The sequence below is a fragment of the Bos javanicus genome, chromosome 23, assembly GCF_032452875.1.
Source record: "Bos javanicus breed banteng chromosome 23, ARS-OSU_banteng_1.0, whole genome shotgun sequence".
Classification (NCBI taxonomy): domain Eukaryota; kingdom Metazoa; phylum Chordata; class Mammalia; order Artiodactyla; family Bovidae; genus Bos; species Bos javanicus.
Window position 1 is genome coordinate 37,698,952 of NC_083890.1, and position 24,004 is coordinate 37,722,955.

General features: G+C 38.9%; 1 protein-coding gene across 6 annotated transcripts in view; it reads right to left on the reverse strand.

Annotated features, from left to right (window-relative positions):
* The window catches only part of CDKAL1 (CDK5 regulatory subunit associated protein 1 like 1), a 730,510-nt gene that overhangs the window by 589,050 nt on the left and 117,456 nt on the right, over window positions 1–24,004 (reverse strand). For all 6 annotated transcript variants that reach the window (XM_061398740.1, XM_061398739.1, XM_061398736.1 and 3 more), the window contains one exon: window positions 11,397–11,481. In XM_061398740.1, the coding sequence (XP_061254724.1) occupies window positions 11,397–11,481 (85 nt within the window). The remainder of the gene's footprint in view (window positions 1–11,396; window positions 11,482–24,004) is intronic.

Here is a 24,004-nt window from a genome sequence, read left to right on the forward strand (position 1 = left end):
CATTTCCTAGCCTCCCTTACAAATAGAGGTGGTCATGTGATATGGCTACAGCCAACAGGTGCAAACACAAGGTTTTGTGTGAGACTTCCCAAGAAGCTTCTTTAAAAAAGGGACAAACTCAGCTGGCATTGGAGAAAGCAATGGCACCCCACTCCAGTACTCTTGCCTGGAAAATCCCATGGACAGAGGAGCCTGGGGGGCTGCAGTCCATGGGGTCGCTAGGAGTCAGACACGACTGAGCGACTTCACTTTCACTTTTCACTTTCATGCACTGGAGAAGGAAATGGCAACCCACTCCAGTGTTCTTGCCTGCAGAATCCCAGGGACGGGGAAGCCTGGTGGGCTGCCATCTATGGGGTCGCACAGAGTTGGACACGACTGAAGTGACTTAGCAGCAGCAGCTGGCACTGTCCCTTTTCGTAGTTCCTCCTCTTTGTAAAGTACATACAATGCCTGAAGAGTAGCAACCATTTTACATCATAATGGAAAGAGCAACAGAACTTTAGAGACTCAGATCTCAACATCCTTGAGTTGGTAAACTAAAGCCAGCAACTTCCTAACTATAGACTTTGTATTATATAAAGAAAAATAAAACCCCCAAGAGGAGCCTGGTGGGCTACCGTCTATGGGGTCGCACAGAGTCAGACACGACTGAAGTGACTTAGCAGCAGCAGCAATCTTACTTAAGCTTCTATTTTTAGGGTCTTCTATGACATGCACCTGAACTTAATTTCTAAGTAATGCAATCTAATAGGAAAGAGATACAGAAAAAGTTCTATGAAAAGCTACAAAGGAAGACATTTGTTCTGACAGAGGCAGGGAGTGGAGTAGGTCAGGAGAAAAAGAAAAAAAAAACAAAAAACAAAAATAGCCAACATACCAAGAAAGCAAACACACGGGTTGATTCATTCATTTGTTCAACTATTATTGTCAACCAGTGTATGAGGTGCTGGGATACACATAAAAGACACAGTGGCTGGGTTACAGACAAAGATATGATTAAAATTTGGGATTATTTATAGGGGGCAGCCACACACAGCTGTGTCAGATTGTGTCTACAAAAATTGTTATCTTTTCCTAATACCCTCAGTGGTACCATCCACTCAAAGTCTGTGCTCAAAAGTGCACCTTAAGGACTGCCCTCAGCCCTGGGGCTATAAAAACAGTAATAGAGAAGCTAAACATAGGGTACTTTGGATAGAATGTGCATCCACAGATGAGACCACTCACTAAAGGCAGAATTGCACTTCAGCTGACGATTTTATGTATCCTTCACTGCACCCCATCCAGTTTTCCATGGTCACTGACAACCAAGTCTTAATGTAGTCTAAAATTCAAAGTAACTATTTTAATAGGACCCAGAGGACACCTAAACCTAATTGTAACCACAAGGGATAGAAACAGTTAATATTTAATATTTTAGTATCTTGTCCTATGGGTTTAAAAGTCATACTTTTCATTTATTATCAGCTAATAAACAATACTACTGAGTGACCAAAACTTCAGAAAGATTATGTTTTTCACACTTAGAGCATACAAGAAGGAGAAGAAAAAAAACACAAGCATCTTTTTTTCTCTCCTGTTGCATAAACACATACACACCAAGAATAAGTAGAATGTCTTTCAAACCAAAACAATAGGAAATCACTCTTGGCTGAAAGCACAGGCTTAGATCATGTTGATTTCATCTTTAATCCTGCTGAAGCAAGTTTCTGCATGCTTTCTGGGCCTCCACCTACAGACATGTTAGGACAGCAGCCAACACATATATTTAATTACGTAAGTATTCAATGCTATCAGCCAGCTGTTGCCAGTACATAATACACTGACCTCTTTCACTTACTCTCCTGTTTAAAACAGCAAACACAAAGCAACTGTTGCTGTAACAGTAATCATGAAATATGCAAAATACTATTCTCCAAAAACATGTTAGGTAGCTATGAAACTCAGCTTTGCATTTTAAAATGATTTACTACATCTAAACTGCTTTTTCTGTTCCTGATTTGCAAATTAAGTAACTAATCTTTCAACTGTAAATTTAACTATTCCTTTTCTGTTTGTTTGAAGTTAACCAGGACTTCAATCCTAAAATATACTTTCTCCTTTATGCCCCATCAAATTTCTCACTGGGATTTGTCACGTACCAATCTCCCCGTACTCCCATTCATCTCCAGGCTTTTCCATGGATAGGGGACACACAACTAAAGCCTGTAACAGGAAATGGGTCCAAATCTGCCCTGAATTATTTACGTCTCACCCTTCACTTTAGGAATCAACAGAGAGCTCTTCATTTATGTTTCCAGAAAGCATGTTCATTCAATACCATCATTAACCCCAGACTAGCTGACGGGGGAGAAAAACAATACAAAGTCCTAGCAACAACAGAAAGTAGACTAAACAGATCCATGACTTAAGACCTGAATAATATGAATTCACATATGGTAGACAGTAAGAAGATCTAACACATAAACAGCAACTTATCCAGAGAAATTTGGCTTGCATCAAACCAGCTTTCAATTCAATGAAAAACAGTGCCAAATACTTACCAGGCACCGTTCTAGAAACTAAAGATCCCTCAGTAAACAAGACACATCACTGTCCGCATAGATCTTACTGTTCCACTCCTCTCACAAAGATCCTGCATCAAGTCAACCTCCCCAAAACATCTACTTCTTCCCCCACAACAGTCATGTTGATTTTTTTTTTCCTCCCACTTTGGGGTTTTTAATATTTTGTTCATTCATTGAAACTGGACAACTTGATACTCAAATATAAAGTTATATAATTAATAATACTTAATATAACACAAAATAATATATTAGCAATGACTTGTTGATGCCCTGACAGCAGAATGATGCCAAGCACTCTTCCCCCAAAAGGAAGAATCAATCGGTTTAACCTAATTGTACAAATACATGTTGAGTACAACTATGTGTCTATAACAAGGACAAATACTACCTGTTTTTTATCTACCCTTTCCTACCCTCTGACTTGAGATGAGAAGCTTCAATTAAACCAATGGCCAAGATTCTGAAGCAGGCCCAGCTTGCTTCATGTGGCAGGAAGAACAGGGTCCTGCCACTCAGAGTTGAGCTTTCTGCCAACATGACCAAGCGAAACTTCAAGAAGGAAGAATTCTCACTCCTTTCACTACCTCCCTCTGGGAAGAACTGTGGACTCATTGTGACAAGCATGTTTCTTATCTCATTTAGGACAACAAGGGAGCAGGTTTCTTCCTAGTTTATAAGCAAAACATAAAAAGCAAAATGCCATGATTCCTTAAAAAGAGAGCCCTTTCGTACAGTCTTGCAACTTAGAAAGTTCTTTCCCCTTGTAGCAAATAAAAGCCTGTGTCTCCAAGGGAGTCACAGTGGTCTTGGGAGTCTCCGAACAGCTGACAAGCAAGTCTTACTCTATTGATGGTATCTGTTTCCCAAGAAAAAGAAAATCACTATATGGTGGAGTCAGAGGGTCAAAGACTTCATAAAAAACGATTTTCCTGAGGTCAATAACCTGACTTAAAGACCACAATCTAGCAGAGAGCCAAATATGTAAACAAATAATAAAATGTAATACGCAACAACAGATTGTTTGTCTGGGATGAAGCAGCAGCACAAAGCAGAAGGCGATTACCTCTGTGGACCCTAGAGGTGAAGGGTGGGTGGCAGCAGGAAGATAACCTTACACCGAATTACCTCTGATAGGAGTGCCACAAGATGACTAGGTTGACAAGTAGGATTGCGTGGGGTGCATAAGAGAGAGGAGAAGAGAGTATTCACATGCACGCATTTGTGGGGGAAGAAGAGCACACTCCAAGGAAGAAGAAAAACATATGCAAACACATTATGTGTCTGGAAAATCATACAAGTTTGGCAGGAAGTAAAATTCTATGGAGAAGTAGAGAGAAAAGAGGAAATGGAGGCAGGCAAGGAACAGATTTTTTTTTTTTTTTGAGGCTAATTACTTTACAATATTGTATTGGTTTTGCCATACATTGTCATGAAACCGCCACGGGTGCACATGTGTTCCCCATCCTGAACCCCCCTCCCACCTCCCTCTTCATCCCATCCCTCTGGGTCAGCCCCGAGCACCTTGCATTGAATCTGGACTGGCAATTTGTTTCACATATGATAATATACATGTTTCAATGCCATTCTCCCAAACCATCCCACCCTCTCCCTCTCCCACAGAGTCCAAAAGACTGTTCAATACATCTGTGTTTCTTTTGCTGTCTCGCATACAGGGTTATCGTTACCATCTTTCTAAATTCCATATATATGCGTTAGTATACTATATTGGTGTTTTTCTTTCTGGCTTACTTCACTTTGTATAATAGGCTCCAGTTTCATCCACTTCATTAGAACTGATTCAAATGTATTCTTTTTAATGGCTGAGTAATACTCCATTGTGTAATACTCCATGTACCACAGCTTTCTTATCCATTCATCTGCTGATGGGCATCTAGGTTGCTTCCATGTCCTGGCTACTATAAACAGTGCTGCGATGAACATTGGGGTACACGTGTCTCAATTCTGGTTTCCTTGGTGTGTATGCCCAGCAATGGGATCACTGGGTCATATGGCAGTTCTGTTTCCAGTTTTTTAAAGAATTTCCATACTGTTCTCCATAGTGGCTGTACTAGTTTGCATTCCCACCAACAGTGTAAGAGGGTTCCCTTTTCTCCACACAGATTATTTTTAAATACCTTGTTAAACCAAGAAATTCTACCTTTATTCTGTAGCTGAGAAGGAACCGTTACAGAGTGTGAAGGACAGGAAAGCATGAGCGGGAACATAATTAAAGCTGAGAACAGGCTCAACTTCTGCTGTAATATTAAGAGCAAGAAACACGGAGGACTGTTACTAAGACATTAGCAACAGGGATGGAGAGAAAAGATTAAATTTAATGTGTCCAGTTCGTGGCAATTTGATGAAACATGAGAACATACTGGTTCACTGCAAATTCCAAGAAGCACAATAAACACTAATAGCCCTGGGCAAAAGCAAAGAGAAGAAAGAAGTTGAAGGGAGGAAGAGAAGGGCATTTCAGGAGAATCAATTCTAAAGGATAGGGAAAATTGGGAAGGGCAAGAAGGAGTCAAAGAAAACTCCCAGACTCTCTGATCAGTGACTTGTAACCCAACAAGACAGGGAATAGGAACGCTGCTGGAGAAAAGGTGAGGCAGATACTGGAGAGGTTCTGACACAATGATTTAAAGTGTCAATGGGGCATCTAAAGGAAGAAGTCCAGAAAGGAGCTGGACATACAAGCTTGGTTCTTGGAAGGGGAGACCAGGGTCAGGAACAGAAATTTGGGAGTCATCAGCACACAGATAGTATCTCAACAGTAGAAGTAGATGAGAAATAGTAGGAGGAAATGTAAGCTCATGTTAAAAATAGCACTGCTTTGAGAAAAACAGTCACATTAGACAAAACTTGAGCAACAATACATATTAGGTCAAACAGTACAATATTTTGAACTAACACTCCATATTGAGGGAAACCTTTAAGGCGGGAAAGGAGAGCTGGAACCATGAGACTGTGAGTCGTACAAGCAAACAATGATTCACTTTCTGTGGCTGACACTTGAAACAATAACATAAAACTGATACTGAACTAAAGTCACTTCATACAATCAGAAAAGCCAAAATTAAACGTTTAAAGAAAAAATCCACAGCCTACAGCATTAAAAAAAAAAAAAAGTAAGTTTAACAAAACAGTGTTATCTAACCTGTTTCTTGCAAACGGCCAAACTAAAAGCTAGTATTTTTATCTCCCCATGCCAATTTTTTTAGTTAAAAAAAGACTGCCTGATTACTAACAAATCTAGTTAAAATAGAACCAGTTTTTTTTTTCTTTCTTTAAACTGTGTAAGTACTAATTGAAAACGAAAGCATTTCTGTTCTTAATAAGTCAGCTTTTTTGAAGGCAATTTATTTTACAAATTCAAGTTGAAATAATAATTCTGATGTGTCCCCCAACTTTAACTTACGATAAGGAAGTTCACTACATCCACATAAAGCCAAAAATATTTTCAGAATAGGAATGAAGTTCCAATAATTTGTTTGATCAACAAGATGCTGTTTCTAAAAAGAACTTTCCTTTAAACTGAAGATATCATACAAAGCAGGTTACCCTCTGTCTCAAAACACACTTTCATCTTGGTCCATTTCTCCTTATATTTCCATGGTTCTTTCCAGTAATTTCACTTAGATATCTAAACCATCCCTTTAGCATTACCATTTATTTCTTCAGGCAAAGGTGGTTCAAAGAACTCGTGACTTGTCTATCTACTATCAGTATGGCTAAACCACAGTGCCCATTTGGGTTAATAACGCACAAGGTCAAACAGAGGTTGACAGTCCATGATCAAAGCAAGCTGGCTATTCTTTCTGTCATTTATATAGAACACACAAGACGTGTTTATTTTCACCAGCCTCTGAATGACCTCCTTTAGGTGGCATGGAAAAGATCCCACATTTCTATAAAGCATGAACCAAAGGAGTTTTCTTATTTGATACTCTCATTAAGAGGAAATTCTATTTTTTTTTAAACTTTTGATCTTTTTCGTTTACTCAAGAGCCCCTCAAGTTAAAGGCCATATTGTCTAAATCAAATTGGTATACTGGATAAAAACAAGGACAGGGCAACTGGCAAGGGCTCAAGAGGAAAGAGTATGCATGAAACAGCCTGCCATCACAAAACGTGGGGCTCATTAGCGATTTTTTCAAAATTAGTAAAGGCAAAAATAGCATTTAAGATTTCAGAGTTCAAAAGGCAGACAAAAAAATCATTCTTAACTCTTTTTACTACTTAAAACTCCTACTCTTTTATCAATCTGAGTATCAATAATACAAACACTGCAAAACCTTAGTGATTAGATCAACTAGTAGAAAGTATTGAGCCGTAGAGCCTACAGATGAACAGACATGCATTTTCATCCCAACTATGTTATTTTGACTAGGTTAAGAAATTACTTAAGGACACATGATTTATTATCAGCACCAGTATATAAAATCAAATTTTCCAAATAATTTTATGCCAATATGCTCTGCAACAAAGGTTAAATAATACTCCCAATATTTTTTATACTGTGATGCTGCAAACCTAATACTTTTGACCACCACCACCAAGAGAAAAGAAAAAGGCCATGGCTGCCTTGTCACATATTTGCAGTTCTAAGATCTTAATCAAGACTGCATTAATCACATAAAAGATAGTAAAGCTCTCACAGTTTTCTTTCTTTTCTTCTGTGAAAACAAGAGGGTCTACTGTCGGGTAGCTCAAGAGATAAAATGATTTGATAACAGACAAACTACTCTTAAATATCAAGATTACACTGGGAGCGAAACAAAAGCAGATGATCAGAAATGATGACAAACACCCAGACATAAGTGGCAAAGTGAAGCAATCATCATTCGTGGTGCCTTCAGACTAGAGAAATATAGCCCCCCACCCATTCAATAAAGGGTGAGTTCGAGCATAAGGGATTAGGTGCAGCTGAACGAGGAGAAATGCAACACCCTACCAGGCGCTGTGCTGCACTGAGTCGCTCAGTAGTGGCCGACTCTTTGCAGCCCCATGGACTATAGCCCACCAGGCTCCCCTCTCCACGGGCATCTCCAGGCAAGAGTACTAGAGTGGGTAACCATTCCCTCTCCCAGGGGATCTTCCCCACCCAGGGATAAAACTGAGGTCTCCCACATTGCAGGTGGATTTTTTACCATCTGAGCCACCAGGGAAGCCCCGATAGTGCTCTCCTTGCATTTAAACGTTGCCTCACTATCATGAGAAGAAAACAATGCATCTAGTGAGCAGGCTGAAGGGAAAGGATGGAGCCAGAGCCGGACAGAAGACAAACATGTAGCGTGACTGAAGGTATAATAAAGTTTCTGAACTATTTATCTTTGTTTTGCTTTGTTAGGAGACAGTGATGAAAGAGGGGAAAACATTTAAATAAAGTGAAATGCTTGACAAGAGTAGATAATCTTTCACTGAAAGTCTTTACATATATAAATGTCACTTCAATTGGATGTTTTCTCAATGTTAATTGTTAATGTGCCTTCTACAGGATTATATTTATTCTGGAAACAAACCCAACGTTAGCTTAGGTGTTACATTAACAAGAGCTAGTTGTGATTATCAAAAGCCTTCAAAGCCATTAAAAAAAAATACTTAATCACCTTTAATACTGTTTTTAAATTTTCTCTCAATCAAGGGGAACAGTGCATTAAAGGAACCTGCGCTGGCTACCACTAGCTTTGTAGTATTAAAATGACAAACACATCTTAAGTGATTACCTCACTTAATCAAACACCGTATCATTATCTTGAACCACTTTCACAACAGTTTATATAAGAAAACCCACTGACACGAGTTATATTTGACTTTTTAAGTAAACTTGTACAAACAGTCTAGAAGTGTATCCATTAATTACATTATAACATTGATAATCACAGAAACTTAGTTCTCTGAGTTCTGAGTTTAGAGGCTATCAGTAGCACTAAAATATCTTTTTATCTTATGCCTTTCCCGTGCAGAAAAAAGTAGATCATGTGGAACATGACAGACATCTCACAGAATAAAAAGCATTCTTTGAAAACAAGCAGCACCTGGCAAATTTCATGCTCTGCTCTTGTTTTAACTCTACCTTCTTCTGGTCCTAACCACAGCCCTAACTCCTTAGTTCCTTCCCACATCACCGCCACCCTCCTAAGCTTCCCACCATTGTTCAGATAGCAAGTCTTCTCTGCTCATTCCATAGTTACTGAGTTGAGAACACCATCACATTCAAAGGTCACTTCTATGGAAATACAAAAGCTGTATCTCAAGTGTTGTCTGATAATCTGCCCCAAATCTACAACTGCTTACCTGATGTCTTTACCTGGAAAGCATAGAATTAAATTTAACAACTCACAGACTGTAGTGAGACTGCCTATGCTAATATCCCACCTCCACCATTTATGAACTCAAGGGCTTTAGAGAACTTCATCTGCAAAACAGATGCTGCTTCCTCCGTAAAACAGAAATAAAAGTGAAAACTACAATTCATTGGAAGACTGTAAGAATTAAATTAGATAATATCCAATTGCTGTAAAGCACCTTGAACAGTGCCTGCCATATAAAAGACACTTGATGAAGATCAAATATTATCCATTACTTTATTATAATATTTAGCTGTAACTTCACATTTTCAAAACTAAAACATGGCTTCCTTCAAATTGAAGAACAAAAAGGCACTAGAGCTATCAAACGTTTAGGCCTAATATAAATCTATACTAATTACGACTATGTAGAATAAGCACCAACACAAAGAAATAAATCCATTAAACTGAACACTGTACCAAGGGACAGACACAAATATCTATGGACAATGAGCCTATGACAAAGCAGGTAATAAATAAATAAAAGGAGAGAGGGCAGGCTTTTTAAAAAAAATAATAAATGATACTGGAAAAGTTGGTGTTTATGCAAAAAAACATAAATAAAATGGGACCCCCTTCCTGGTACCATACCAAGAGGGAAAAAAAAAAAAATCAGTTCCACATGAATTATAAAATGAATTTAAGAATTAAAAACCACAAAATTTTTAGAAGAAAATACACAGAATATCTTTAGAGTAGGGGAAAGACATTTTAAAGAATACAAGCACAGACCCAAAGGCAAAGACAGAAAATTTTAAGCCAGAATTTCTCTTCAGCTTGAGATACTGTTAAAGAAAGTGAAAGATAAGCCACAGCTGATAGGAGCAACAGATGCAATACATAAGGGTTAGTACACAGAATGCACTGAATGTATTCCCACAAATAAAAAGACAAGTATCAGAAAAAAATACTTTAAAAGCATTTCACACACGTACACACACACACAAAATTCAAATGGCAAACATACAAAAAGATCCTCAACATCACTAGTAATCACAGAAACAAATTAAGACCACATTGAAATACCATCTCCACCACCAGATTGGCAGAAATTTACAACCCTGACCATATCAAGTATTAGCTAGAATGGAGAACAACCACACACATCCATGACTGGTGGGAATGAGGTTCAGTATATCCATCAGGGAAAAAGTTCAGCATCACCTAAAAGTTTGAATATGCACACACCTGTGACCCAATAATTCAATTCCCAGGTACATATCCTAAAATAACTTTTGCACGGATGCACTGGAAAATGTTCAAAATATTCAGAGCACCAATGCTCATAAAAGCAAAACATAGGGAAAACTCAAAACTCTTTCAATAATAAAATGAAGAAATTATGACAAATTCACTCAGTAAGACACTACAAATGGCCAGAGTTATTTTACATCCATCAACGTGGATAAATCTAAAAGCAAAATGGTAGAGAAAAGAAGCAAGTTCAGAACACAAACAGTGTAAGTCCAATAAACAAAGCTTAAAACAGGGAAAAACTAATTAAACACATTGTTTACAGATATATTTAGCAGATGATAAATAAAAGGAAGGGGATGACTCACACAAGTCAGGATAAAGATTACATCTTGAGGATATGACTGAAAGAGGGACACGGAGCAGTTACCTAAGGTCTTAGTAACGCCTTATTTCTTAGGCTGGATGGTGGATGCATAAGTGTTACATTTGTTACCCTTATTTAAACTGTACATGTTTCATAAACTCATTTATGTATGACATATTTCACAATAAAACCAATGTGGTGGGGACTGAATTTGAGAGTGAACTCAGGAAATGAAGAATCTTAAGTTTTTCAGGAAAGGCAAGAAGAAAAACAAGATGATAGCTAAAAGGGGTGCATGGGGCTGAGTAGACCTGAGTGTGTTTATAGGTCAATGCAAAGGCACCAATGGGGTTGGAGAGGTTGAAAATAGAGGTGAATGAGAATATAAATTTATAGAATGAAGGTTCTAAGAAGGTGGGTGGAATAAGATTCAGAGATGTGAAAAAAAGAATATTTCTTTCACTGTAAGTTGAAGAACAATTCAATAACCATGGATTACATGCCCCCTCCCCCAGTAAACTGCAATTTCCTTGATGGCCAGGCATTATTAGCACTTAGAACAGCACTAACAGGCAGGCAAGAGCGAAGAGGTAAGGACTGCTTTGGGCAGTTTCAAAAAGTAGGGACTGGATTCCCTGAGAAAACTATGTTATTAATACTTAACAGATACTCAAAACACCTATTAGCCACCTTTATATATACTCAAACATCTATTAGAAAAGTCTACATTCAAGTTTTGCTCTTTATCAGATAAAATCAAAACAGTATAATTATAAAAGTCCAACTCATACTTTTATTGATAACATTCTGAGTATTTGTAATGTTAGTAATCTTTTAAAAGCTATTTTCCAGAAATTCTTACAACACTTAGAAAAGATGAAGAAAGAAAAAAAAAAATCAGCTTTCACTTACTTAATTGAGTTTCTAAAGTGGTCTTCAGCTGGATTTTTTACAGTACAACTATTCAGGAGCCATAAGTCTGCATCTGATGCATTTTCTATTAAAAACAGAAATATGAAACAGGAAAGTAAGTATCACATTTAATCAGCCAAAAACATCCAAGTGCTTACTCAAGTGGCATTGGGACTGTGGGGGGGTGGGGGGTTGGGGGGAAGAGCTAGTGGATGAGTCAAGTCAATGGGCCATTACAATACAACATGCAGCTGCTTCAATATGGAAACATTGGTGAGAAATAAATATTAAAAATATATAACCTGTGCTCTTATTTTCTCATTTAAAATATAAAGAGGATAAGCATTTTCTTCCTGCATTGTCAATACCTGCAAGTATTTAATAACATCCAAAAGATAAAGTGAAACTGGCCTAATCTTACCTCTGAATATGAAATTAATTGCCTCTCTGGGGACTGTGTATTAACATTATTGAAGCACATGTATTATACACTGAATATTCTTCAGCTTAAGATGTTACTAAAAATATGGTTTCTCCTCTTTGAAAAAGTTAATGATTTACATCAAAGTGAGCCTTTTACTCCTCTCGCTAATTCAATTAGATACTGTTATATACAATAATAAACTCACTAGCTATGCAACAAATCACCTAAACTCATGTTTACTGAAATGAATTTATAAATGCCTGAAGTGCTTGATGCTATTCCAACAACCTTACTGCCTAAAAGGACTTAAACAGTAAAATAGGATTACCACGATGAAAGGAAAACCAAAATTGAAAACTGCAGCACCTTCACTGGTATTTCATTAAGAACAGAAGCAAAGGTCAAAAGAAATGAAAAACCAAGGACACTTGATGTCTGTGTGTACATTCTCTACCTGGGAACGGAACTTCCAGTGAGGACATAACAGGAAAGGGAGGATGAGCATGTCCAAGCTTCCAGTAAAACTTAGCAAAACCTTCTTCCCCAGCATCTTTTATAAAAATGGTAAATTTCTTTTTACAAAGAGGCAAGATACACAACTATCTGAAAAGAAAAGCTCCTCATTACTATCCATCAGCTGAATACTAAGATTCCCTCTAACTTGTCTTACTCCTCCCATTCACACACCTCACCCGCACCCGAGTCTATCTTCCCACCCAGAACCCAGAGGGGCTGTCCGTAAAACATCTATCTGATTATGCTGCCTGCTCAAACTCAGAGATGACAAGTATTCACCTACCTTTTCTAGTTCCTCCCAAATTATCCCCAGAAATGCTACCTAAAAGACAATCTTCTTGTAGCAATCTGATCAGATTACCTTTTCAATCTTCCAGTGAATTCCAGTTGGTATTCAAAAATCTCCACCTCCTTAACTTCAATATTCATTTCTCCCTATATTCTTTATCCTTCCAGCCACACCAAAGCAAATTCCTCAAGTTTGCCCTAGTCAATCTGAGGAGCACACTTTATTTGCTTCACAGGAATAGCTCATCCCCTTTCATCTGCCTACCCACTTGGCTAACTCCTATTCACCCTTCAGTTTCCCCCTGATGTTGGTTCGATGCCTCCTCTCTGAACTCCCATAGTAGACTGTGTTGAGACTATCCTTGTACTTTACAATTCTACATTAAGATAATACATTTTCCCAGTCTGTCTATATTACTATTAAAGAGATATTGAGGACAATATTTTTTTCTGCTGTTATCTGAATGTCCAGGGCCTAACACAGTGATGGGTACAGAACAGACATTCAAATAACCATGGAAAACAAAACAGTGCACAAGCAGGAATAAAAAAGAAGATGCCAGAGGGATAATGTGTGGGACCACATGCATATGGCTTGTTAGATGCCTTCTACCAATTTCCTAAAGCTCTGAAGGCCACACCAATCCTCTGAAATAAGCTTCAAGAAGCTCACCAATTTATTCAACAAATATTTAGGACCAAGATTTTACCTTACTCACAGCCAGATCCCCAGCACTTATTACAATGCCTCGTACATAGGTACTCAGTGAGTATCTACTATTTACTGAATGAATGTTGAATCTTGAAAGACAAAGCAATACTATGAGCTATGTATTATGCACATAAGAAAAAATCATCGGTGTCTGTTAGCTAATGATGAAGAATATAGAGACTACGGACTTACTTCAAACAAACAAAAGTCAAGAGACAGAACCATATGTGGCAGATGACAACTCTATATCCTGCCACATTCTTTTCTCCGGTCACCTTCAAGTCGTCAGACCACTTTCCCCGTACTTTAACAAAAGCCTTCTCAAGGAGAACTCCATTAATAAATAAGGCACATTATTCTACTTTGTCTGGAATTTTGCCAATGTTGAAATGTACTTTCAAAATAAAGTGAATACTATGCTTGGTTATCCAGTACTCATGACCAATAGGAATCCTGTGAATATACCAATATGCCCACAAAGGTATCTAACTTTTTTGGTGTGTGTGTGTTAGTTGCTCAGTTGTGTCCGACTCTTTGTGACTCCATGGACTATAGCCCACCAGGCTCCTCTGTTCATGGAATTCTCCAGGCAAGGATACCGGAGTGGGTTGCCATTCTCCAGGGGTTGTTCCCCACCCAGGGACTGAACCTGGATCTCCTGCATTGCAGGAAGATTCTTTACCATCTGAGCCACCAAAGAGGACAAACTTTTTGGTAACCACTTCCAAAAAGACAATGTCCTTTCTCCAATGAACACATGAGTTTCTTATCCAGTTACTTTTGAACTTAGTTTTGAGCTAATATATTTAATATTGGCAAAAAGATCATTCTACTTAGAAGTCAAAAAGATTGTTCTACCAACAAAAAGATTGTTCAACCAACAGTCAAAATGCAATGAGGTTGTACTATGTGTCAGGCTGTGTCCTAAGTGCTGGGGATGTGGCTGTGAAAAGAGATTTCAGCCTCAAGGAGTTTACAGTCTTAAAGAGGAAATCTGATCAAAACAAAAGAACAGAAACGAGCAAGGTAATTTCAGGCGCTGGTCAATGATATTAAGATGATTAAAGAGGGTAATGAACAGACAATAACTGTGGGGTTGCTGGTCAAAGTACGTCTCCCTCAGAAGTTTAAATCTGAGTTGAGACTGACATAATGGGAAGGAATCCGCCAAGCAAAGATCAGAAGAGAGAGCACTCCAAGAGGAAAATACCACAAGTGCAAAGGCCATGAAAAAGGCCCAAGCCTGTCATGTTCCAGTAACAGAGATGATCAGCATGACTGGACATAGGGAGAGAAAGGTCTGAGAAGCAGGCAGGAATCAGATGATGTTGGCAAGTTAAGAGCTTTCAGTTCAGTTCAGTTGCTCTGTCGTGTCTGACGACTCTTTGTGACCACATAGACTGCAGCGCACCAGGCTTCCCTGTCCATCACCAACTCCTAGAGCTTGCTCAAATTCATGTCTATCAAGTCAGTGATGCCATCCAACCATCTTGTCCTCTGTCACCCCCTTCTCCTGCCTTCAATCTTTCCCAGCATCAGGGTCTTTTCCAATCTGTCAGTTCTTCACATCAGGTGGCCAAAGTACTGGAGTCTCAGCTTCAGCATCGGTCCTGCCAATGAATATTCAGGACAGATTTCCTTTAGGATGGACTGGTTGGATTTCCTTGCAGTCCAAGGGACTCTGGAGAATCTTCTTCAACACCACAGTTCAAGAGCATAAATTCTTCAGCACTCAGCTTTTCTTTATAGTCCAACTCTCACATCCATACATGACTACTGGAAAAAACATAGCTTTGACTAGATGGACCTTTGTCAGCAAAGTAATGTCTCTGCTTTTAATATGTGAGAGCTTTACATTTAAGAGTAAGGGGAAGTCACCATTGGATTTCAAACATATAAACTACTTTCTACCTCAGTAATCCCATTCTGCAATCACTGTGAAGAAAAGTCTGTAGATAGGGTAAAAGTAAAAACAAGTGAGAGAAAAAAGTAAATGCAAGAAAACCAGTTGGAAGCTGATGCAATGCAATGGTCTAAGAATAAGCGAAAGGTGATGGAAACCTGGACTGGGGTCAGAGCAATGACATGAATCAGAGAAGTAAAGAAAGGCATATTTCAGAAGTAGAATAAAAAAAACTGATAGAGTAGGTATATATTGTGCAAGAAGGAATCAAAAAGGATCCTTAAGCACATGGCAAAGATTCTGGCCTGAGTATCAGTTGCCTGTGGTGCCATTTACTGAGATGAAGAAGGGTAGAAAGACATGATTTGGGGAACAGAGAATCCAAAGTTTTGTTGTGGCCATGTTATATTCGAGATCCCGATTAAATATTTAACTAGAAATACTGATCAGTCATTTGATTTCAGGAGTCTTCCAGGCTGGAGACACAAATGGGAGACTCAGAAACCCCAAAAAATAACTGAATTCATAGGAATGGACACACTCACCTAAGGAGAGAATATAGAGGGGGAAGGAGAGAAAAGTAGAAGACAGAACACTGGTGCTTCAGGGTCGGATGGAGAAGTGGAGATGAGAAAAGGCCATCGAAAAGAAACAGCCGATAAGAGGATAGAAACTAGGGCCCATGGCATCACAAAATTCCACGCAGAGAGTATTTTTAAAAGGAGTCATCCACTGTACTAAATGCTGAGAGCTCAAAGAAACATATCTGTATCGTTACTAAAAAATTAAGATGATCCTCCACCCTTTATCATTTTCCTCTCTCAATTTTGAGTATTTGCTTGCTCTGTGCCAACCCACACACACTCAGCAAAGGCCTTTTTCTAAGGTTTTTAAATAACACAGCAACATTCATTACAAAAGGCGAGTGAGGAGAAAAATTATATATGGCTATTTGCCATTAAGAAATGTTGATTCCACATCTTCTGTCCCCTTATGAACCCATTTTCTGGGTTTTAAGATGCCATCAACCATAAGGAACACAGTCAACTTTGTAATAGCTCTTCAAGAGCTATTATACTGAACACTATATTCAGTTCTTTTAAGTTTTAAGATACATCCCAACTTCAAACATTACTATAGGAGGCAGGGTGACATGCATTTGAAATGGAAGAAATAAGCTAGTATTTGGTACATCTACCTTAGAGCAGCACCATCTAGAACAATTAGGAAATAACAGAACACCTGCAGTGTCCAGAACCTCATCACCCAAAACAAAACAAATGTTCAAACATCCTACTGCTGGTAGGCAATTTAGTTATTGGATTAACGTCTTCATTAAACCTGGAGCTCAAACTCGAAACCTCTTGACACCAATGATTTTTAAGTTATTATCTTCTAGTGTCATTTATATTTGTCCTGCCTTTCCATTCTTTTTATTACCATCCTAATGGGGCTTCCCTGGTAGCTCAGACGGTAGGGCATCTGCCTACAATGCAGGGGACCAGGGTTCGGTCCCTGGGTGGGAAGATCCCCTGGAGAAGGAAATGGCAACCCACTCCAGTATTCTTGCCTGGGGAATCCCATGGACCGAGGAGCCTGGTGGGCTACAGTCCACGGGGTAGCAGGGTTGGACACGACTGAGCAACTTCACTTCACTTCAAGAGAAGGTTAACACCTCATGGTCTTGCCTTAATCCATGGCAGATTCTCCAGTCCCAAGAGAAGCAGAATTAGAGCAAGAACGGACCAAGAAAGGGAAAGGCAGGGAGAAGACACCAAGACTGGAGGCACAGACTCTGAGAAGCCAAAGGACTGAATTCTACCTACCCTCAACTTGTTCTCTAACACTTGTTAACCCCTGATCTGCAGCTGAAAATCATCTGTACATACGCTAAATATTGCCAATGCCAGAGCTGGGATATAAGGACTGGTGTGAAAAGCTACCTGCTTGAGGCTGGCCAGATGGAATCCAGAGCCCAAGATGTGATTATTCACAGCCCTTCATTATTACAAATGGTGTTGTAATCAATAGCCTGTGCATGTATCATTTTGTATTTTTCCCATATTACCTTTGGAACGAAGTAGGGTTCATTCCAAGAAAGTGGGGCTGTTCAGTCAAAGGATAAATTTCCATCTGTAAGGGGTACTTAGCTTCGCACTCCCATGAGCAATGCATGAGATTACCTACTTATCCACAGCATTGCCCATGGAGTGTGCTATCAAACCTCTGTACTTTAGCCACTGCAGTGAGAAATAGGAAGCCAGCAGGATTTGGGAGAAGGCAATGGCAACCCACTCCAGTACTCTTGCCTGGAAAATCCCATGGACGGAGGAGCCTGGTAGGCTGCAGTCCATGGGGTCGCTAAGAGTCAGACACGATTGAGCAACTTCACTTTCACTTTTCCCTTTCATGCATTGGAGAAGGAAATGACAACCCACTCCAGTGTTCTTGCCTGGAGAATCCCAGGGATGGGGGAGGCTGGTGGGCTGCTGTCTATGGGGTCGCACAGAGTCAAACATGACTGAAGTGACTTAGCAGCAGTAGGATTTGAATATGTGCACTTCTCTTATGAAGAATGAGTTGAGCATCTTTTCACGTGTTTAAGGATCATTTGCAGAGTCATTCCCCACCCCCACCCCCATTTTCTGTCTGTTCAGATCTTTTGCCCATTTTTCTACTAGGCTAAATAGTCATTTTAATCTCATGTTTTAATTTACTCATACATACAAATAGACACACACAGAGGATGTTAATCTTTTGTCTGTGATAGAAGTTACAATATTTTCTCCTATGCCAAAGCCTTTGACTGTGTGGATCACAATAAACTGTGGAAAATTCTGAAAGAGATGGGAATACCAGACTACTGACCTGCCTCTTGAGAAATGTGTATGCAGGTCAGGAAGCAACAGTTAGAACTGGACATGGAACAACAGACTGGTTCCAAATAGGAAAAGGAGTACGTCAAGGCTGTATATTGTCACCCTGCTTGTTTAACTTACATGCAGAAAACATCATGAGAAACACTGGACTGGAAGAAACACAAGCTAGAATCAAGATTGCCAGGAGAAATATCAATAACCTCAGATATGCAGATGACACCATCCTTATGGCAGAAAGTGAAGAGGAACTCAAAAGCCTCTTGATGAAAGTGAAAGTGGAGAGTGAAAAAGTAGGCTTAAAGCTCAACATTCAGAAAATGAAGATCATGGCATCCGGTCCCATCACTTCATGGGAAATAGATGGGGAAACAGTGGAAACAGTATCAGACTTTATTTTGGGGGGCTCCAAAATCACTGCAGATGGTGACTGCAGCCATGAAATTAAAAGACGCTTACTCCTTGGAAGGAAAGTTATGTCCAACCTAGATAGCATATTCAAAAGCAGAGACATTACTTGGCCAACAAAGGTTCGTCTAGTCAAGGCTATGGTTTTTCCAGTGCTCATGTATGGATGTGAGAGTTGGACTGTGAAGAAGGCTGAGCACCAAAAAATTGATGCTTTTGAACTGTGATGTTGGAGAAGACTCTTGAGAATCCCTTGGACTGCAAGGAGATCCAACTAGTCCATTCTGAAGGAGATTAGCCCTGGGATTTCTTTGGAAGGAATGATGCTAAAGCTGAAACTCCAGTACTTTGGCCACCTCATGCGAAGAGTTGACTCATTGGAAAAGACTCTGATGCTGGGAGGGATTGGGGGCAGGAGGAGAAGGGGACGACAGAGGATGAGATGGCTGGATGGCATCACTGACTCGATGGACGTGAGTTTGAGTGAACTCCAGGAGTTGGTGATGGACAGGGAGGCCTGGTGTTCTGCGATTCAGGGGGTCGCAAAGAGTCGGACACGATTGAGCAACTGAACTGAACTGAACTGAACATGCTTTTTATATTTCAGGATATCAAATTTATCAAACTCTTCTTTTAATTTTATTGAGGTATAGTTGATTTACAGTGTTAATTTCTACTATGAAGCAAAATGACTCAGTTATACATATATATATTGTTTTTCATATTTTTATTATGATTTATCACAGGATATTAAATATAGTTCCCTGAGCTACACAGTAGGACTTTGCTGTTTATCTATTCTACATATAACAGCTTGTGTTGGCTAATCTATCAAATATTTCTCTTATTGCTTCCAGATTCTGAGTCATAATTAGAAAGCTTCCTCTACTCCCAGATTACTAAGGAATTCACTCATATTTTAATACACTCAGGGTTTTACATTTAGATTTTTGCTCTATTAAAACTGTATCCCAATGTACATTGTTCTCACTGAATTTTTTTCATGCAAAACAAAATAAGATCATTTGTTCTAATACCAAATTGAAAAATATTAAAAAGTATAGAACTACCTAGTGATAGCAAAGGAATGAGGAAGTGTCAAGCTCTACTCTATCGATGGAGCCTCTACTGATGAAGCTCTTCGGAATACAATGTAGGAATAGCTATCAGACAGTTAAACTTGCCCTAGAATCTCTCCTACACATGTTTGTAGGATACTTGCAGCACACACACATTTATATACAAACACACACATATACATGTATGTGTATATATGTACATACAAACAAACTTTAAAGTTCACATGGAAGATTGAAAAAACAAAGAACTCAGAAAGCTTACATAATTTTTATAAGGAGACATTAAATAAATAATGGGACTGCAGCTACAAAGCCATTTAGCTGTTAAAAAAGCAAGATATATCTATAAGTGCTTATTTATAATAATCTTTGTTATATCATCAGTGAAAGCAAGGTAAAGAGTAGATCTTGTACTTCCTCTGTGTTTAAAAAAGGAAAAGGAGAAAAGAGGAAATTCTAAGTAAAAAACAAAATTTCTTGAAGCATAAATATGAAAGTGTTTGAGGTGTTTACCCTTGGAAATAAGATGAAGGCTCAGCTGGCCTCCAATATAGTCTAATGTGCACCTTTTATAGTCTCTCCCTCTCTTCTTTGTTTAAACTTGCATGGATATTACTTTTATAATTTTATGAAGTTTAACCCTGAGAAGGGACATGTTAATATTTAATTTATATCCATATGCATTGTTTGAATTTCTAAAAGCATTTAAACTAAAAATACTAATCAAGCCTTTAAAAAATCATTTTTAATTTCCTTTTTTTGTAGAGCTCAGAATCAATAGTATTCTTTTATTTTTAAGGTAAGAACATAAACTGTGCTCCTGCTGTGATCCATCATGGAAACAGCGATCTGATAAACATTTTCTGGGACTTTTCTCCCCACTGCTAAAAGCTTTTGTATTCACTGAACCAAGAAAATGATGGCCATTGACACACCACCCACTTTGAGTATGAGGACAGAGAAACAAACTATTATTTATTTTAATAGAAATGCATTTACTTTCCAAACTATTTCTTTATGTACACAAGATAAATCACTTCCAAATCCAAAGTAATAAAAATCTGATTAGCAATAATGATAATAGCTAACACTACTGAGTACATATTATGCACCCAGCAATGAGCCAAGCATGTCATTTTCCTTTTCTTTTTATCCATCTAATCCTCCAAATTGAGGTGGGTTCAACTTTTACTCCGGTTTTACAGAGGAGGACTCTTAAGGATAGAAAGGAAAAGTAACACCTAAAATCAGAGTACGACAGTGGGGGCAGGATTAGAAATCCAGACAAACTGACTCCAAAACTGTAAACTTAAGGAAATCAGAATGCCTCATTAGTGGCTCTTTGCCTCCTGATCAAAAATAACACAGCCAATACCTAAAAACAAAATAAAGCAGCATTCCATGACCGTGAGATTGCCTCATGATACTATTTCTAAGAAGGCAAATAAACAGGCTTCAAAAGGAGCTGTTAGGCTATTTCCAAACTTTTCAAGACCATGAACACGTCAGCTCTTGGCCTTCCATAATCAGTGGGAAACTGGCAAGTAAAGAAAAGCTTACTACTGAGTAGAGGAGCATCACTGGAAAGCACAGGCTGACTCTCAAAGCAGCCCGTCTTCCCATCCCCCTGCAGCCTTCTGCATAAAGGTGACGTTACAGAAGAGATGGGCGTGGCTCACATCAGCTACTCACAGTGAGACGCGCCTCAGAGAGCCACTCCACTGTCAACTGCGCACAGGAACAGCCGCAAACAGTGCGAGGAGCCTTAAAAGACTTAAATTCACAGATGTGAGTAAGGAAGTTAGCAAGCTGATAAAAATAGAAATCCAGTAAGAACAACACGAAGGGGGACAAATGGTCTTGACTGTTTTAAACCCAATAGCATCTGGGGGCAATTTCTTTACCACAGAACTCTGGAAGACAAATCATGTCCCAACAGTTTCAATATCCATTACGTTTAATCCAGCTGTGGAAATTTCTTTATGTAAGACAAACCACTGGATGCCTACGAAAAACTTGGAGAATGGAGCACGTTTTAATAAGAAAATTTTAAAGCACCTTTAAGGAACATATTGAAAAGTAATATCTTCAAATCAATGAAAGGCAAAAAATAAAAATTCTAGTCAATGTATTCATATTTTCCTTCCACATTTTATTGTTCTTTACAGGGAATGTATAAATGCATGAAAGCATAGAATAACCATGCTTTCAAGATCTATTTTATAAAAGCAAAGTGATCCTGACAAAGTACATTCCCTTTAACCAGCTGGGCTTGGAGCGCTGGGAGGCTGGGGAGAAGACGAGAGAGAAAAAGGAGTAGGAAAGATGAAGAGAAGAAAACGAGGAGAAAGAGGGACAGACTGACGGGAAGTACCTCCAGCTCCCAGGCTGAAACACTTGGAGCCAGAACTGACCCTCCCTCACTGGACAGCGCTGGTGACCGCGGCATGTTTCTGAGTGAAGCAGAATACAGCATCTCCCGGGGAAGCACTTATCCTTGGAGATTACATGCATAATGAGTTTGTTCTTTTAAAATACTCCTGCTGAGCATTTTGCAGAAATAAGATGAGGAAGCCAAGGGTCAGCTTGAACCCTGTTTACTGTATGAAGGGAAAAGAACATTTTTTTTTTTCCTCTTCTAAATGAGAAGTAAGAGTCAGCAAAACTCTACCGATAACCATTGAAAATTAATTATATAGGTAAATAGACCTGTATGAATAGAATGCTAGACAGATCTTTTACAGAACACTGCTAATATTCCTCCATCCTCTTCCCAGGTTAAACTGTTCTGCTGATCCTGACACATAATTACTTCAGAAGTAACTGTGTCCAAAGAATCCCTATTTCAAATGTGTTAAACAGGCTTCTAAACTAAGCAGCAATATACACACAAGTGGACTTTACGGGGCACTGCATGATCGGGTCCCCATCCCTCTGTCCAAAGCCCACCTTATATGCTATGTTCCTGCCACTGAGCTTTTAGGCCCTCAGGCCTAGTACGTAAAATTCAAATGCTGAGATGACCAAAATCTAATTGGATAAAAGAAGGGCATAGAATATGAACAGAGTTTATGAAAGAAGAAACACATAAGGCTCTTGAACAAAGATGTTCAACCTCATTCTTAATCAATGAAAAGTAAAACTGCACCAAAAACAAAATAAAACTATACCTGTACCATTTTTCTTCACTTCCTACATTGTCAAAAGCCCCAAAGCTTGAAAAGACACTGAGCTGGTGTAACTATGAGGAGACAGGAACTCTCATGCATAGTAGAGGTTACAAACTAGACCATCACCCATGGAGGCAACTTGACATTATCTCTGGAAATAGCAAATGCATATCCTGGGACTGAGAAGTTCCATGAATTTAGCCTATGACAAACATATTTGCATGGGTGTAAAGTCACTCATTGCAGCATTATTTGTAACAGCAAAAGATGACCAGCTAAAGACATATTAGTATATTCAGAATTGAAACTCCTATAAAGCTGCTTTAAAAAAGGAGAAAAAAAGAATAACCTCAAAGTCCTAAAGTAAAAAGATGTCCAGAACATATGGTTCAAGAAAATAAGAAACCAAATAATAAAGACACTATGCCAGCACTGGAAATCACTGGAAATCAAGAATATATATTCACACTTGCTTGTATTTGCATCAGAAATTTGGGGGCATGTGTACAAAAAATGAATAGCAATGGCTGGGACTGGAGGAGGAAGTGGAACGGGATTGATGGGAGCCAAGAGGAAGATATTTTCCTTGTATAACTTTTTAAAATTTTTGAACCTATTCAAAACTTCAGTATTTTCAAAGAAAAAAAAAAAAGAGCAATTTTACAAAATGCAGTTTGTCTTAATCATCCCATTAGCTTCCCATTTCTTATACTCCCTTCCACAGTCAAATACCTGGAAAGAACTGTCTCTGAGCACCAGCTATACTCTGTTACCTCCCAGTCACACTTCCACCACTCCATTTTGATGAAGAGCTTCAGCCACTCTCAATTGCCTGCAAACTTCTTTCATCAAGGAAACAGATAACCAAACACAAGACCGCACACCATGCCGTCAAACACTCCTTTCCATTGACAAGAGCATCCCTCTCCTGTTTTCCTCTTACCTCCTCAGCTACTTTACTTTATCCCTCCCCATCTGTCCTCCACAAAGTAGATTTAAAGCCTAGATTTTGTCATCTGTTCACTGGATGCTTCCAACCGTATTTCTCACAGTATTAAACACTGCCAGCGCACTGAGAGGTGGCACCCACACTTACATTCCCAGTTGAAACATCCATCTGAACTCATCATCCAACTTATCTAGCAACATCTCCACTGGAATGTACCGAAAAAATATTAAATTCAACACCGACCATTTCCCAAATTGAACTCTCAAATTTTCACCCTCGTATT